Source organism: Nansenia antarctica (assembly GCF_963989245.1).
Source record: "Nansenia antarctica genome assembly, chromosome: 5".
In the NCBI taxonomy this organism is placed as follows: domain Eukaryota; kingdom Metazoa; phylum Chordata; class Actinopteri; order Argentiniformes; family Microstomatidae; genus Nansenia; species Nansenia antarctica.
Window position 1 is genome coordinate 54,731,708 of NC_137690.1, and position 19,075 is coordinate 54,750,782.

At 48.9% G+C, this 19,075-nt stretch overlaps 1 protein-coding gene across 1 annotated transcript; it reads left to right on the forward strand.

Annotated features, from left to right (window-relative positions):
- Window positions 1-18,024: 18,024 nt before the first annotated feature.
- Window positions 18,025-19,075, forward strand: nrsn1l (neurensin 1-like; the record flags this gene model as incomplete). The annotated part of the gene is made up of 3 exons (XM_080531752.1): window positions 18,025-18,096; window positions 18,311-18,457; window positions 18,797-19,075. 3 exons carry the CDS (start codon window positions 18,025-18,027, stop codon window positions 19,073-19,075), a joined length of 498 nt encoding a protein of 165 aa, XP_080387878.1.

Below are 19,075 nucleotides of genomic sequence, written 5' to 3' on the forward strand. Positions count from 1 at the left end.
TCCCACGCTGGTACAACAGCTCACCTGTGCCTTCTACTGTGATAGCAGCAATCCCTTGCTGGACACCACTAGGGTAACCAGGTCCCAACAAACCAAATGTGGGACAAGGAGTATGTTTGTGTGGGACAATGTGGGACACCCTCTCAACAGGCCCGGACCGAACTTTAGGTGCCCCTGGTAGCATCCGCCCCCCCTGGCCGAGTTGAGAGCTATGTCTATCCAATTTTTAAAATATATATATGCATCTGCATCTTATATATGCATTTCCATTCTGTTTCCTATTCTGTTTGGTTTATTCAGCAGCATCCAATAATAGACTATGCAGATAAAAACTGTATATACAGGAATCTTGAGGTTAATTTCAATACCTTTCTAAGACTTTTTAAAGACCTTGTCAATATTTTTCCAGACCTCACCACCACTTGGAGCTGTAACCGTTTACATCAGTGACACCTTTAACTTAACAGTTTTAGTTTTAATAGACACTAGACCACTATCATCAACACAATTTCCGGTTCATCTTTGTTTTTTAATAGAACTAATAAATTCACAAACTTTTACTAAAAGTTTTAAAAAATCACTCTGCTGCAGCAACAAATGCTGTTAACAGCTAGCGGCTAACAGTGGTACATCGCTACGAACGTCGAAATACGTTTTTATAACATCACACAACATGCTATGAACATGCTAAAAACACATAAACAGATGAACACACAGTCCTTGATTTTGAACACGTCCTAAAACAAAAGTATGTTTACAAGTAAAGTGGTCCCTTACCAGTATGTTCAGTAGCCTACAGCAAAAGGAGAACAGTGAATCCAATGCACAAATTATCAGTATTTAGTGATCGTTAAACTGTTGTTTATTATATCGAGTGGGTACTTTAAAACTTCAAGTTGGTGTTGAAAAAATACGAAAACTAGATATTGTTGACACAGTTTCACTTTACGAGCCCTTTGAGTCAGCGGGTGGTTAGCACATTCAGCCAGCTCCCTATATCCACATGGGGCCGTTGCCATGGGAACATGAATGCTGTTTCCTGATAGGCTGAAGACGTTCCATAGATTCTGGACGTTCTGCTGCAACTGAACACATCGGCGCTTGGTTGCGGCGCTTTGTTGCGGCGCGATGGACACTGGCCCCGTGGCCGCGCAAAGCGGGACATCTGGTCACCCTATTTATATGGCATCGGCCCAGAATGGTACCGGCCCAGCCGCCCAGCCGTCCAGAACGGTATCGGCTTGCAAGTACTACCACGACTGAACACCGGCCCAAAACCAGACCGGCCCACCGGGAAAACTCCAGATCCTCCCGATTAGCCACCCCCGGCCTGCACACACACACACACACACACACACACACACACACACACACACACACACACACAGAGAAAGAGATCAGTGTCTCAGTGTCTCTTTTAAGTCTTTGACATTTACAAAACAAACTGGAGCATTTAGAATGTTACGTATATTACATTTGATTGGCAGTCCGGTAATGAGTTAAGATACCTTTTCAATACATAAGATTCAACTGGACCGATACAGTATATAAACATGACATAATCATGCCGCCGAAATGAATGTCAGACAGCCCTAAAGGGCTCCCGGGGTGGTAAAGGTCCATTTGAGATGTGTGAACTCTAATTGACCCGTCCATTAGGTCAAATCCATCATATTAACGGAGGTGATCTGGAAGAGACAGGTCCCTCATCTGTAATGGCAACTGCTCAGCTCTGACACACCAAGTACTGTGGTACACCATAGAATCACAACGAATAGAGAGGACAGACCCCATGAATTGGGCCAACAGATTTGTATCGATCCAACACGGCTGCAAATGATTCTGTTTACCAACTTTATAATGTTAAGAATAATGATGAAGGCAAATCATTATTATGGGATAATAATAATAATAATAATAATAATAATAATAACCCAATATCTGACACATATTCGTAAATGATACATAACAAAATGGCCTCCGGTGTAGATAGCTACCCGCGATAAAACATTTGCAGTATATGTATTATAATTTATTATGTCCATTCTACCTTCTTCTAGATCTAGGTTTACTGCCCTCCCTTCTCATAACGTCCCTCCCTGCACCGCTGTGACTGATGCCAGGGCTGTTACTAAATGTTAATGATGCCCTCGGGGGCAGGGAGCTGCACAGTGGCGTATTGTACTGGAGAGTTATGGGACGGTGATGGTATGGCACCCACACACAGGGGACCAGCCCACAGCTGGCATGCAGCCAGCAATATCCCCATTGTGGAGCCAATCGGTCAGGGATCAAACGTAGGTGGTTTGCCAAGCACGCTGGATCAGTCAGATGGTAGGGAGTTGTGGATAGGCCCGGACGACATAAAGATAGAATTCCTGCTTTCTCAGCCTACCCACTTCCAATGGAGCCCCAGCACAGCTCGGTTCGGTTCAGTTCGGTTCAGTTCAGCTCAGCTCAGCTCAGCTCAGCTCAGTCCAGCTCAGCTCAGCTTGGCACAGCTCAGCCTAGTAAAGGGCCTCCTCTCAGAGCTTTATGGGTCGTAAATTTCGAGACTACAGCGTTTTCCCTCCCTCTTTATGACCTAAGCTGGAAAATCCATTTGAATAAACACCATTACAGTAGAATGATGGCTGTGGTGTTTAAAGCCACCGATGCAGGACCAACACAATGAGCACATTCTCACTACCGTGGTTATTAGCTACAGTGTACCCGTATAGTCGACAGAGTCATACCTTAGCAGGGATAACACACTCGAGCACTCAAAAAGAATAATAAATAATAATATAAATTACAATATATTGCAATTCAACATGATTAGAAGCATGCTATATTCTCCTCTGGTGATGCTGGGAAGGATGTTAGCCCTGTTGCAATGTTTCTATGATCCAGATTGACGACTGAGTGGGAGTTGGAGTCTCTCTCTGTGGCCAAGTGCCATTACTCAACACACAAACTCATTCCAGTGAGTTGATAGCTCTACCTGGTGTGTCTCTGTGTTGGCCAGCCCCACATATGGAACATTAGGAAGCCTATGTATGGAGCCATTGAAGTCATTCATTCTTATTCTATGGTATGGAACAGACAGATAATTAGCTGTAGGAGACAAGCAGTCATCGTTCAGTTGGAGATATGACCTGCTGTCGTGGGAGCCTTGCGTTATAGACTCTCGACATGGCCTCGTCGTCGTGGGCCAGCACAGGTGGGATTAGTGCTGTCTCCATCTTAATGGTGACTAGAGAGGGAGGGGGAGAGAGAGAGAGAGAGAGAGAGAGAGAGAGAGAGAGAGAGAGAGAGAGAGAGAGAGTGGGGATAGAGGGGGATTAAGAGTGGGATGTTTCAATCCAAATCCGGAGAGAAGGAAAGAGAGAGAGAGAGAGAGAGAGAGAGAGAGAGAGAGAGAGAGAGAGAGAGGGAGAGAGAGAGAGGGGGGGGGGGGGGGGGAGAGAGAGAAGGAAAACAAGAAAACACTTCTCTCCTGAAATGGAAATTGTTGGCCTGTGTTGAGGAGCGATGCATTGCAGGATCCCCCATAAAGGCAAATTTATGCCCTGTGCTTGGGTCTAGTCTGGGGGTTTCAATACAAGGCAGCCCTGTGCCTGGACCAGCCCATAAATCCAGCCTGTGAATGGGCTTCTGTGCTGGGTCGGGGTCCCTGTCAGTGGAGGCCTGGAGGGAGGCCTCTCGCGTAATGTAACATGGTTTACTGTACGTCTGCTCCACCATTCATCAGTAGGAACAGCATATGGGTTTATTACGCAGTTCCACCAGCTGCTAGGAACCTCCTTGTGGAAGAGCGCAGGCCTATAAGGAGACCTGACAGCCTCTCCACAGACTGAGAGTGTGTATTTGTGGTAGAAGTAATCCTTGAGTCTGTAGCATGCCTGTTGCATGCCTTGTGTCTATTTACGTCATATTTGACTGTATATTTTCCTCTGGAATAAGTGTGTGTGTGTGTGTGTGTGTGTGTGTGTGTGCGTGCGTGCGTGCGTGCGTGCGTGCGTGCGTATGCGTGTGTGAATCAGAAGAAGGGCAGTCCCTTGAACTAAAGCATCAAATGATCTAAGACCAATGCCCCCACCTCCCCCACACTCTGAATCAATATGCCTTGATGGTGTCCCCTCTCTCATTAACACCAGGTCTAGGAACAGATGAAAGGACCGGATTGCTTTCTCTCTACATCTGTCCTCCTGACCTGCCGTGGTGAAAAAAAGGACTTGCTGTACACACACACACACACACACACACACACACAGTATACCAGCTAATAGGGTACGTCTGGAAAAACACCTGGAAATAATGGAACCAGCTTTAGAGAACTTCAAGAAGGGAGAAACAATTACATTGACATTTTTGCCATTTTTGCTCTGGCCAGGGAACAATTATTCCGGGGAGGGTCTTCTACCGACCGGCAGGTGGGGCTCAGAATGAAGGTGGAAACTGCACTCTCTATAAATGTAAATACTACATCTCTAGAGCTAGTGCCGACACCATTGGCAAGCCTCTAGAAGGTAGCAACTCATTTTGTTTCGTTAGTGGATGTCAACGATAAGGCACAACCAGATATGGGACAGGAACAATGCTGAGCAAACGTCCTGCAATGTCCCTCCCCGTCTCTCTATAGGACACGGGAGACAGCACACCTCCGGATGGTACGCCTCCATCCACAGGTCATGGAAGGCAACACGTTATGCCCCCTGAGACGACTTACGGCCCCCCAAACAACCACACACACTGTAACACCATAACCTCTGCATCCTCTCCACCACCCGCTTCTCACATGCAGCCTGCGGCCATAGGCACGGTGCAGTCCTCACGTGTGTGTGTGTGTGTGTGTGTGTGTGTGTGTGTGTGTGTTTGTGTGGGGTCCATAACATCTGACACAACCATGTTTACGCTCCCATGCCACATTTGACATTTGCTGGGGATGATGGAGCATTAATGATGACCCCAATAGTCTCTCACATCTTGGCCTTGAGATCAATACAGTGGTTAGGGGAGTAGGTCAGAGGGTCTCTAGAGAGGTCTGGGTCCGCATGTGGGCAGGCGGGATAGTGTGTGTGTGTGTGTGTGTGTGTGTGTGTGTGTGTGTGTGTGTGTGTGTGTGAATAAAACACCCGGTGAGCGACTCTAAATGCTGTCCCTAATTGGCGGCCTGTGAAGCACTGGCTTTGGAATGTTGCCCGGGGTTTTCCAAGATTTCCAAGCGCTCCCGTTCCCCTCTCCCTGTGAGGCTGTGGGATCTATTATTGATAGGATCTAGGGATGAAAGCAGGAGAGCTCAGCAGAGATGCAACCACAGTCTTACTGGAAGAATTGTTTTAGCCACAAACACAGTGACGAGAGAGGGGAAAACAATATCCTCTCCATGGCTCTATCTGCTGAATGTAAACACATGAATACTATCTTAAAACACAGTTTAACTCTAGAATATCTATTATTACTGTAACTACTTTGTCACATGGTAAAATGACGCAGGTGACTCTACCACTGTCTAGAAAGAACGACAACAAGTATGTCAATAATCATGAACTAGACAAGGAGCGTCAAATGATTAAAAAGAGTAATTGATGCATGGTTTAATCGCATGGTTTGCTGTCATTACTCTTGTTTACTTGGCTACATGTCACTCATTTTAGCTTTAACTTCTTGCCCTTGAATATACTTCACAGGCCGAGAGAAAACACAAAATAATCAGCATCAGATGTTTTCATCAGCATATACATAAATAAATCACATTTATCTACCCCCCCATGTGCATGTTATTCATGTGACTGTATACAGAGGGATGGGATGCATAGATCTTCTCAGCTGAGCTACACCAACATCACACATTCAAAGGGAATAGTAAGTCCCCCATGCTTCTGTTGAATTGCTGTACTATATAGGAACTTTACTAATTGTCAAATCTCTTCAACCTAAAAAACAAAAACTAGGCCTATATAGTATATTACTATATCAAAATGTAAATAGTGGGACATAGAAGACAAGTTACCACACTAGGCATCGAAAGTGCACACAGCAAAACCACAATTCGATTGTTGACCAATGTCAGCGAATCTGCAAAGTGCCTTGCTGTTGTTGACCCTCTAAATCGCGGCTGATCCTCTGTCTAAACCCTTTGGCCAAATGCAATTTGCTGGGCACTTATCATCGTCTGTTGTCCTTCTCCATTAAATGCTGCATGTCATAAATAAAAATCAATGTGCGCGCACAGCGAAAATAAAACGTCTGTACATTACATGGGTCAAACTGGGGGAAATGCGTTTACAGCGTTTAAAAAAGAACGGGCGTTATGGAATTTATTTTAATCGCAAGAAAAAACGTGTTAACATCGATAGCCCTAGAACAAACCCAATAAAACTGTTCCCAATGATTTCATTTGATGTGACTGTATTTGATTTGGAAGAGTGCCAATAGAAATATCTAAACATTCTAGACTCAACAAGGAGTTGGCCACTCACTGGCCTGGCCTGCGTTTAACAGCTGGGTCAAGTTGACATCCCCTTTAACTTGGCAAAAGCTTTTACCACATGGAAGACTGGCAGGGAAAACACTTTACATACATACAAACACACACACACACACACACACACACACACACACGCACATGCACACACACAATACAGGGATAAGTTACCATAGCGCCTGAAACAAAGAGGCAGATGGCAGAGGACGTTAGAGCGCCAGCACTGGCATTAGGGTCAGAATGTGTGTGTGTGTGTGTGTGTGTGTGTGTGTGTGTGTGTGTGTGTGTGTGTGTGTGTGTGAGTGTGTGTGTGTGTGTGTGTGTGTGTGTGTGTGTGTGTGTGTGTGTGTGTGTGTGTGTGTGTGTGCATGCGTGCATGGCAAGGGGTTGCTGCAATTTGTGGGAAACTGTGGTTTAAATTCTTAAAATCATCCGTTTGTATGACTACATGTCCATGTACATTTAGATCTGTGGGTCCACAGGCAGTTTACATGTTGTGAAATTGTAATGGTGAACTCAACTCACTTACCACTGTGGTAAAGCTAGGGTTGAGTGATCATAAGAAATAAGCAAGATAATTAATTTGAATGTGTAATTGAAACAGAAACTACAAATTGAATATTACATCATAGAGAGTAGTAAAATACAGCCTTTCTGTAGCAAGCTATAATAATTCATCCAAGCTTTACATGTGATGCTATAACAGTCCATGTCGTTAGTATTGACAATCAATCCTGGCTCCTTGGTGTGGTTGCTTGGCTAATCATCAGCTCCTGAGGAGGTGAGCCACAGGAAGAACTTCTACGACATCATCAGAATGAGACGGTTAAATATTCATGTCCTCCAGCAACGCAATATCCTTCGAAACCTTTTTAACCCTGCAACCTGTCATCATCTCTAGATGTCTAAGATAGAGAAGACAATCTGGTGATATCATTGGGATTGATGAGCAAGTTCATGAGCTTTTTTGTCACCGGGTGAAACAAACCGACTCATGCTGCATTCAGACAATGGAATGTCTCTCTCTCAAACACATTCACACACACACACACACACACACACACACACACACACACACACACACACACACATACACACACACACACACACACACACACACACACACACTTCTTCCCATCCCTAGGCAGCTTCATCTTTACCCAGTCTTCCTTGAGGCTGACAATTACATTCGCCCTCTGGACTACGGGTATGACATCATTCTGATTAATAATAGAACAATTCACAATGAGCTATTACACTAATAAATTTGATTAAATAGAGAATAGGAAACTAATGATGTGATAATATTACCCTAGGAGAGATTAATCACTGCGGGACAGGAAGAGAGGTGGTGGGGCGAGAGAGCCAGGTTCTTGGGTCTATAATGTAATCTGTACATTAAAGGTAGACTGGGATATGACGTCATGGCATACACAAAGCAGGGTGACACTGCCAGAGAGTTTTAAAAAACGGAGATGCAACAGACTAGAGAATAGAGCATATTGTGACAGGGCCCAGGCGTCAAATGTCTTCAGCTGTGAGCATCTCCGGTTCAAATATCTTTGGTTCTGGGACGCCTGGGTGACGTAACACACTAAGGCACATGCCATGTAATCACTGGGTCCCTCGTTCGATTCCGTCCATCGACATGCAGGTCATCCCTCCTCTCTGTCACACATCCTTGCTGTTAATCTCTACTGTCTCTATCCCAATAAAGCAGAAATGCCATAAAAACATATTTTTAAAAAGATATAGAATCTTTGGTTCTCATCCAGGCAGCTGTTGACAGGCTCGTTTTCTGAGAAATGGAACCAACAAAAAACAAAACGGAGGAACATGAAAGAAGAAAGAAAATGAAGGGCGGTGAAACAAGTCAGTGGCTCTCGTTCGCTGTTGTTCACTCGAATATATGTCATGAAAGTTTCTCTGTTTTTATGGGTGTGATGTCAAATCCCAGAGTATGCCTTTAAAACCTATAATATGCAGTATACGTAATGATTGATGAAGACAAGTCTCACCTATGGTATTATAATCCTCCAGCTCCATTTGGTGTGATGACTTGGAGGTAAGACATACAGTACAAAAGAACAAAATGTACAAAAAGTACAGATATGGATTGTAAAAAATAAGACCTACAGTACAGTACATACATACCCAGTAAACAACATCAACACCTAGCTCCTACCTTTGGACATTTATCACTGCTCTGCAAGGTTGCCCATGCAAAACTGGTGTCAAACATCAAGGGTCTTACCTGAGAACACATTTTGAAAAAAAAAGTTCTGGAAGGATTGGACTGGAGTAAACAATGTGAAAATAAACAGATGTGCATTGTTCTCAACGTTTGTGCAAACACTGTATTTGGTTATACTGACACCTAGTGTGAGATGTCGGTACTGGCACTCACTGACCACCTGGATATTTCATGACACACGGTTTTTTCCTCTACCATGAAAGAGACAGAGACACAGTTGTTAAAGTGTACAGGCAGGGGGACATCTAAGCTTTTGTTCCAGCACCAGCAGTGGGCGGATGTGTGTGTGTGTGTGTGTGTGTGTGTGTGTGTGTGTGTCTGTGTGTGTGTGTCTGTGTGTGTCTGTGTGTGTGTCTGTGTCTGTGTGTCCACACAGCAAGCCCTTTTTTCGCCACGGCAGGTCAGGAGGGCAGATGTAGAGAGAAAGCAATCAGGTCCTTTCATCTGTTCCTAGACCTGGTGTTAATGAGAGAGGGGACACCATCAAGGCATATTGATCCAGAGCGGTCCAGCTGAGCGATGCAGTAGCCTTGTGTTCTGTGCTGCCTCTCCTCTGGGCAGGGAGAAAACTGGGTCAGGCAGTCTCTGGGCCACCCCGCGGATACCACTACCTCAGCAGCACATGTGTGTTTCATTTCGGCGCCCATGTTAACAGGTTCGAGCAGCCACACAGCCCACTTGTGCCACGCGTCTTACACTGTGTGGCTGCTCATAGAAATGAAATGACGCACACGCACTGCTGAGGTAGAAGTATCCGGTGAGGCCCAGAGAGAGGGAGCGACAGGACACTATGAGGGCCAGGTGGAACACCTGCACTTAAGGAGGAAGAGAGTCATTACATTATTACATAACAATATACTGTAGTCATATATAGTTATCTTAGCCTGGTCACAGAGATTATAGCCCACAGTACGTGTCACATCCTATTACAACAAGGATGGTCAGAGGAGTTGCACATAGAGTAGAATGGACCAGAATAGAGCTATCCTGCTGCTTCCGCACAGAGTGGCTCTGTAAGGAGTTGGAAGCCTGGGAAGTTCTGTGCGTCATGTACCTTTTTTTCGAAATGTTCAGAAGGACGTTTGTTCTTCAAAATAACCATCACATTATCACATTACACATGCGTGCTGCTTCCACTGTTGTTCAGACTGTCATGGTATATGACATCAGAGTACCCATCACTTGCTAAACTGCTCTCCGGTATACTGTACATTCCTCTCCTCTCAGAGTATGTTACTCTCTGGTGGTTTGCCTCTGCTTGTCAACACAAAATACATTATTCATGTTAATGTACCATTACGTGACGCTCTGCTGCATGATGTAACGTCCCCATCCTCCCTCCGAGCGCTGGGAGACGTGTCTAGTGACCTTGTGAACCCGCTGCGTTTACCCTGCGTTTAGAGCACAGTTTAACAGCTTCATATTTCAGGGAGAGAGACAGGGAAAAGGAGGGAAAGCGTGCCAAGGCTTGCCAAGGCTTGGCATACCATTTTTTATTATTATCAATGGTAGGATGGTAGGATTGTATGCTGTAGTACTAGTTGTTCAAGACTAAAGCCCATTTATAACCACCCACACAAAACACACGTGCAAACATTCTCGCGCACACATACACACACACACGCAAGCACGCACGCACGCACACAGACACACACGCACGCACACACACACACACACACACGCACGCACGCACGCACACACACACACACACACACACACACACACACACACACACACACACACACACACACACACACTGTGTTTGTTTCTCCTTGAACAAGCTGTGCTCCATGAAACCGTCTACAACTTTATTGGCTATTCAACTACCAAAATAAGACTTTGCAAGCCCACACATTTTCTTCCGGAGCTTATTTTTCTCGTTTATAAATGTGGCATAGATTTCACACGACATTTAAAAAGAGGAGCTTTTCTAAATAGAAACGCTAGTGAGGTGGACAACGCATTATTTTCAGGTTCAAAGATAATAGGCTAACAAATACAAAACAATATGTAGCTACGGTGAGTTGCATTGCGAGAAGTTGTGGGCTTGTTTGTTTGACTTCAAAATCGAACCCGAGTAGAATTCATCTAAGGCTTCGCGAGAATAGGCGCGTCAGTGCAGTCCAAATTGGACAATGAAATGCGTCAATGAAGTGCGTCAATGAAGTGCAATCTTTTGATCTTTCAAATACAGTACCATACTGATTATATACCACCACATGAAAAGTGACTCATACAAATGCGTCTAAGGTTGCATGCAGTCTGTGAGGGCTCCACAGAGCCTCGCTCTAAAAACTACTTGAGCCTCGATCTCGGGATTTGCCAATCTCAAGCAGCCGGCATTTTTTTTTGCAAGTCGGCAGATTGCATCCCCATCATGCAACAGGTTTTGCGCTGGTCGGCAACTGATCAACATTGATCGTCTCAAACACGGTCACGGACAGCTGTGAACGGCGAGAACCGCACCCACTCGCAGCTCAAGAAGAAGTGGTCAGATATCAAGGCAGAGGCACTAAAACAGCGCATCCATACGAAGCCAGTGGGAAGGCCACATGTGGAGGAAACGGCACAGTGCTTTCCCCCTTCAACAAGCGGACCATGGCAATCATTAATCGACAGTGAGTAGTGGCAGATGCGGGGGGGATACGGATGCCCCCCTCTCGAATACCTGTCTTCTCTACATGACGATTACAATTAGACTAATGACGACAAATAATATGCTAATATATAATGATAGACACATTTCTGTCTTTCAGTGCTGGGGAAAGCAAACAAAAATAAATCTATTATTATCATCATCATCATCATCATCATCATCATCGTTATTAATATTATTATTATTATTAGTAATAATAATAATAATAATAATAATAATAATAAGCCTAATAAAGTCAATATAAAAATAATCATAATCATAATAAGTCATTCTAATTACATGCAATAGGCTAATATCAATCAGAATTAAATTGTTGTTAGGTGCACTTAGCGCCTTCTTTGATCTCGCACTCGATCAAGCTTCATGTTGGTCATTTTGCTCCTAAGTTCAATTAAATACACTTATAATGTGCGTAGGCATGGTCAGAAGTTTGCATGGAGGGAAGCACATTCTTACATTTGTAGTGCCGGAGGAAAAAGGAAAGACGTAGGCAACGTAATGATAACTGTTTAATCAAAATAACAACTTGTACACTCCGTACAGGACCAGGAAATCGATCACCAAAACTCTTGTATCTAAACAGGAAGTTGCAACGTTAATAATCCTCCCCTCTGCCCCTAGTGCCAGAACTGGTTCCCTCCCACTACACAACCAACAGTAAGAGGAGAACATGAACCCATAATGTAGTCACTACACCAGCCCCCCCAGTGTTCACCTCAATATTGGAAATCCTCACGGCGAGGAGGGCGTATGGCCCGGCCCCTACGATCGTAGGTAAAGTCAGGAGGTGCGGGAGGAGGTGTGACATCGCCCATCACGTCCTCCTGCAGGGAAGGACGGGGGGCAGTGACGACCGGGGGCCCGTGAGCTGCGGGGGGTTGTCGGGGTCGGAGGGGGGAATGGCCAGGGCGCTGCAGGGGAGGTAGGACTGGAGGCCGGCCTCTGCGCGGTGGCAGGGCCAAGCCCAGGGGCAGTTCAAGGTCCAAGTGGGCCGGTTTGAGGCGATCAACGGACACACACTCAGGCCTACCCCCCATGTCAACCATGAAGTTCTTGGCTCCGGCCTCGATGACACGGAAAGGCCCGTCATAAGGAGGACGTAGTGGAGTCCTGTGGCCATCATGACGAATGAAAACGAACCTCGCCGAGTGCAGCTCCGGGGGCACCCTCGAAGTAGGGACACCATGCTGCGTAGTCGGGACCGGGACGAAGGTCCTGGCGCTGTCCAGCAGGGAGGCGCGCTGAGCGGCGGCGGACCAGGGCTCCGTTGACTTGGGAATGAAGTCACCGGGGACCCGCAGCGGCTGTCCAAACACCAGCTCAGCGGACGACGACTGGAGGTCCTCCTTAGGCGCTGTCCTGAGCCCCAGCATGACCCACGGCAGCTTGTCAAGCCAGTTGCTGTCCGTGAGGCTGGCTCGAAGGGCGGCCTTCATGGATCGATGGAAACGCTCACAGAGCCCGTTCGCCTGCGGGTGATAGGCGGTTGTGCGGTGGAGCTTGACCCCCAGATTCTCCGCCACCGCTGCCCACAGCTCTGAAGTAAACTGTGAGCCACGGTCAGAGGAGAGATCAGCAGGGGTGCCGTAGCGGGAGACCCACACCGCGATGAACGCCCGGGCCAGGTCGGGGGCTGTCGTTGAGGAGAGCGGAACTGCCTCCGGCCAGCGAGTCGTCCTGTCCACCATGGTAAAGAGATAGGTGTATCCGTGCGAGGGGGGCAGCGGCCCTACCAGGTCCACGTTTACATGATCGAACCTCCGCTCAGGCACAGAGAACTGCTCCAGGGGGGCCTTGACGTGTCGATGCACCTTGGCGCGCTGGCAGGCGATGCACGTGTCTACCCAGGCCCTCACATCCCTCTTGAGCCCATGCCAGACGAATTTCTCTGACACCAGCCGCGAGGACGGTTTCCTACCAGGGTGAGACAAGCCGTGTATCGCCTCGAAGGCGGGGCGCCTCCAGTTGGCGGGGACCACCGGTCGTGGCTGACCCATGGAGACGTCGCACAGGAGCGTGGCCCCTGCGTCACCGAAAACCACCTCTTCTAGGCGCAGTCCTGTGTCCGACAACTTGAGAGCCTGGACGGCGGGGTCGGCGGCCTGGTCTGCAGCCATGCGCGCGTAGTCCAAACCCAGTTGGACCGCACCAACCACCGCCCTGGAGAGACAATCCGCGACCTGGTTGGACTTCCCAGCAACGTGCTGGATGTCTGTGGTGAACTCGGATATGTAGGCGAGCTGGCGCTGTTGGCGGTCGGACCACGGCTCCGCCACCTTGGACATGGCGTGCGTGAGTGGCTTGTGGTCCACGTAGGCCGTAAACTCGCGGCCCTCCAGTAAAAAACGGAAGTGTCTGACAGCAAGCCACAGCCCGAGGAGCTCCCTGTCGAATGTGCTGTACCTTTGCTCTCTGGGAGACAGCTGGCGGCTGAAGAATGCAAGAGGCTGCCAGGCGTCCCCAACCCACTGTTCGTACACCGCTCCCACAGCAAAGTCAGAGGCGTCCGTGGTGAGAGCAGTGGGTGCCGAGGTCGAGGGGTGGGCCAACATGGCAGCGCGGGCCAGGGCCGCCTTGGTGTCCTGAAAGGCTTTGACACGCTCCGCCGTCCAGTCCACCGGCTGCTTCAGAGTCTTGCCCTTCTGGGCATCGTACAGAGGCCGCAGGATGTGAGCGATGTGGTGGAGGAAGCGATAGTAGAAGGTTACCATCCCGATGAACCCCTTGAGCTCGCTGATTGTGCTGGGGCGCGGGAAAGCAGCGACAGCTTCCACCTTCGAGGGGAGGGGGGTCACCCCCTCTGCGGAGACCCGGTGCCCGAGAAAGTCGATGGTGTTCCGTCCGAACTCACACTTCGCCGGATTGACAATCAGCCCATGTTGGCTGAGCCGTGTGAAAAGGGCCCGGAGGTGGGACAGGTGCTCCTCCGCCGTGGTGCTTGCGACGAGGATGTCATCCAAGTAGACGAAGAGGAATGGTAGGTCCCGGAGCACCGAGTGCATGAGGCGTTGGAAGGTCTGCGCCGCGTTCTTCAGGCCGAACGGCATCCGCAGAAACTCGAAGAGGCCAAATGGCGTGATTACGGCCGTCTTAGGGACATCCTCGGGGTGCACCGGCACCTGATGGTACCCCCGTACCAGGTCCACTTTGGAGAAGAAGCGTTTGCCTGCCAGGTTCGCTGAAAAGTCCTGGACATGTGGGACCGGGTAGCGGTCAGGCTTGGACGCGTCGTTGAGGCGGCGGTAGTCCCCACATGGGCGCCACCCGCCGTCTGACTTAGGGACGATGTGCAGGGGAGACGCCCAGGGGCTGCTCGAGCGCCGAACGATGCCCACCTGCTCCATATGCGCAAACTCCGCCCTGGCGATGGCCAGCTTCTCCGGGTTGAGGCGCCTGGCCCTGGCGTGGAGGGGAGGCCCCTCGGTCTCGATGTGGTGCTCCACTCCGTGTTTCACCGTGGGCGCGGAGAAGGTGGGCTTGGTAAGGTCGGGGAATTCGGCGAGCAGCCGAAGGTACTGGTCACTTTCGGCGAGCGTATTGGACCACCCGCTGTAGACCGCCTCCCCCTGCGTACAGGCGAAGGAAGCGAAAGTCTGTGAGTTGACCAGGCGCCTGTTCCCCACGTCCACCAACAGGTTGTGGGCGCACAGAAAATCCGCACCAAGGAGGGGAAATGTGACAGCCGCTATGACAAAATCCCACGAAAAGCATTGTCCTCCGAAGCACACGTCCACCGCCCTAGTGCCATAAGAGCGGATAGGTGTGCCGTCCGCGCCTGCCAACTGCGGACCACGCTCCTCCTTCGCCACATCCGATCTCTCTGCCGGAATGATGCTCCACTGGGCACCTGTGTCACAAAGAAAACTGCGACCAGAGGCGGTGTCTTGTATGAAGAGCAGCCTGTTGGTGACGCCAGCGCTCAGGGCCACTACTGAGTGCCGGCCCCGCCGTTTCCCGTCGGTCCGAAGGTGCAGGGTGAGCGGCACCGTTTGGCCTTGGCGCCAAAAGTGGCGTGGTAGAAACAATGGCCCGCAGCGTTACCCTGCTGGCCAGAAGGTCTGGCGTCATCCTTCGCTCTCCTGCGACGGTCGGGTGGCGGGGCGGCCGCGGGAGCGAGCAGGTCGGGGGACCGTTGAGGCATGGCCAAGACGAACCGGTCCGCCTCCCTGGCCAGGGCGCGGGGCTCCATGATGGCGGTGTTGGCCAGCGCCATCCTAACTTGAGCTGGCAATGTGCGCATGAACAGCTCTGTGAAGAGGATCATGGGGTCTTCTGTACCGAGCAGGTTTAGCATCCTCTCCATGCGCGCAGAAGGCCTCTCGTCACCCAAGTCCGACATGGCAAATAGGCGACGCACCCTCTCCGCAGTGGACAGTTCAAATGTCTCTAGAAGCAGGGCCTTGAGGCGCTCATATTTGTTCGTCGTCGGGGGAGCAGACAAAAAACCTACCACCCGAGCTGCGGTGGAGCTGCCCAACATTGCCACAGCATGGTTGTACCGGTCGTCGTCGTCATCGATGTCACTTTTGTTAAAATGTGCCTCTACAATAGCAAACCATGCAGCAGGCGTTGAGTCCCAGAATTCTGGTAGCTTGAGAGTGGGAGTGTGCGCACCACGCGTTACCCTGACAGGGGATGGTGATGGCTGCCGCTGGTTTGAACGTCTTCCTCGCCCGGACATTTTGCAGGATTGCAATGTTCGCTCGCTGGTTTTTGTACACAATCACGTTAACAAAAATCACGTCGGGGTCACCAGTGTAGTGCCGGAGGAAAAAGGAAAGACGTAGGCAACGTAATGATAACTGTTTAATCAAAATAACAACTTGTACACTCCGTACAGGACCAGGAAATCGATCACCAAAACTCTTGTATCTAAACAGGAAGTTGCAACGTTAATAATCCTCCCCTCTGCCCCTAGTGCCAGAACTGGTTCCCTCCCACTACACAACCAACAGTAAGAGGAGAACATGAACCCATAATGTAGTCACTACACATTCAAGTTTCAAGTTTTATGAAAAATACTTTTGCGTGAAAACCGGCGCACGCATCTTTTGGGGGTCTATTTATGCTCACGCAGTGAACTCTGTATGCGTGACTCATCCGTGGGTGGCCATCCACCAGTGGCGTAGCGGACGGGCCCGCAAGCGACGCACCGCGGGGGGGCCCCAGCCACTAGGGGGCCCCCTAACATTGGTTGCTAGCACCCCCTCTCATTGCTCTCACTTGTTTGTACCTTTTGCTAAGTCAAGCATTTAGAATGTAGAAATTTCGCAATGCATAGTGTTTCCTCCAGGATTTTTCACATTAGTGGCGGAGTGTTCTTTTTTCGCGCCACTGGCGCTCAATACAAAGACGTAATTTCACCGAAAAATAGAGGGTGGCAACATAAAAAAAAAAAAGTGCCCTGTTTACCCGTACCTCCGCCGTTCTGTTCGTGGTGATTTGGGAGGCAATAGATTATTTTTGCCCCGCGCATATTGCCCTGTAATTAGACCACGCGACCACAGCTCCGTTGTGTCTCTTATTGTCCAAATGTTCCCTGAATTTTAGCTGCATGTTTTTCCAGCATGTAAATCCGTTGTCAATAAAAATTCGACTCCCCTTCTTTCCCCCTGCCAATACTGTGTCGTTTGTGACATTTACCAACGTTTATGCTATCAATAGTTCGAAGCTAGCGTTAGATGCGAGGCTGCTCGGGAACATTATTTGTTTCACAAAATAGCCTGATTTAGTTGACCATGAACATCAGAGACTAGACTACATTACGAATGTTCATTTAAAATACTCTATAGTGAGCACTGGTATAAGAACATGAACCAGAGAACAGCAGTAAATGCAAGAACCCAAGGTCGTCGCTGATGATGTTGCATTTTCGATTAGGATACGCTTACGGGATTAAAGGGACGGGCGACGGGCGAAGAGAGAGGGAAGGGATTTCCAGAAATCCAAATGTCCCACTAAATTCGGACCAATCACAAAACAGTTTTGCAAGCGCGACGAGGTTAATTGCAACATTGTAACATATTGTAACTTACTACATCCTAAATCGGAACTAAATGTAGGTCTGAAAGCGGCCTAAACTAGCTTCAATCTGTTCTCCGGTCATAAAGTGGACTGAATCAATTAGTGGCGGAGAAAATGTATTCGTGGCGGCCCGCCACGAATAAATGCATATAGAGGAAACACTGTCGGACTCTAAAAAACACACGTTTTTTTAACCTCCGTTGCGAAAGGGCCCCCGCCGCCACCTTGCGGGGGGGCCTCGGGATTTTGCGGTACGCCACTGCCATCCACCCGTGGGTTATAGCATCGTCGTACACAGACATTACACATGGGTAATATGGCGGGACTGTGAAGTGAATCTCTATGGGACTTTTATAGAAGGAATTTGGAGATCTGGTAAGTACAGACCCTATGTTACAGCAGTAGAGATTTGTGCACTATGCGTGTCCTCACTGTGCAATCCAGGGAGGACGTGTGTGTGCGCGTGTGTGTGTGTGTGTGTGTGTGTGTGTGTGTGTGTGTGTGTGAGTGTGTGTGAGTGTGTGTGTGAGTGAGTGAGTGAGTGAGTGAGTGAGTGAGAGAGAGTAAGTGTACTAACTATAGATCTGTCTGTGTGTTTATTGTCCAGGTGTGTGAGGTGTGATGGCGTCGTGTTCTGAGGCCTGTGTGTCTGGGTCCGTATCCGGTTCAGGGGTAGAATCCTCAGGCAGTGAGGTGTGGCCTGCTTTGAATGACGTTTTATTCCATTTTCATGAACTACTTGGGTATTATACAGTAACAGCAGACTACTCCTCCTCACGCAGTAGGGTTAGACTACCAATCACAATAACAAAACCATCTCTGGAATGACAGTAACAACGAAGTTGCCTAAATCTAGATTAGAATGGCGACTATACTATCCAGCTGATCCCTAGTGCTTCTCCAACAGGTGGGCTCCAGTTGTCTGCAGTTTGGCGTGCGCTCCTACCTGCACCACTTCTATGAGGCCACAGCGTCAGAGAGAGACGCAGAGGGTCCAGCGGATGCCCTGACCCAGAGGCCCCCAACCCGCTGGTGGAGCTCAGGTCACTGGAAGGTATAACCAGTCACTTGTCTTTAGACTTTCTGTACAGCTCATTGTTCTCTCTCTCTCTCTCGCTCTCTCTCTCTGTCTCTGTCTCCCTCTCTGTCTCTCTCTTTCTCTCTCTCTCTTTCCTTCTCTCCGGATTTGGATTGAAACACCCCACTCTTTCCCTCTATCCCCTCTATCCCCTCTCTCTCTCTCTCTCTCTCTCTCTCTCTCTCTCTCTCTCTCTCTCTCTCTCTCCAACTCTACCCCTCTCCCATGCACCACCCTTTCTCTTTTAACTCTCTCCCTTCCCTTCTCCACCATTCTCTACTCTGCTCTGCTCTCCTCTCCTCTCCTGGCTCTTAGGTCTCTCTGGCACTGGGCCTTCTGATCCTAGCGACTGGTCTGATCTGTCTGACGGTGGGCTACTCCATCACCCCCAGGATAGAGTCCTTCGGAGAGGGGGAGTTACTCTTCATGGACACCCAGGCCGTCAGCTTCAACAGGGGGCTACACCTCTGTGCGTTGGCCGGTATCGGGCTCTCCTGCCTGGGGACAGGTCTGACCATGGTGAGCGCCTGGTTCTTCTCCAGGACCATCTACAGAGAGAGGCTGTACCAGAAGGAGGGAAGAATAGAGAGGTAG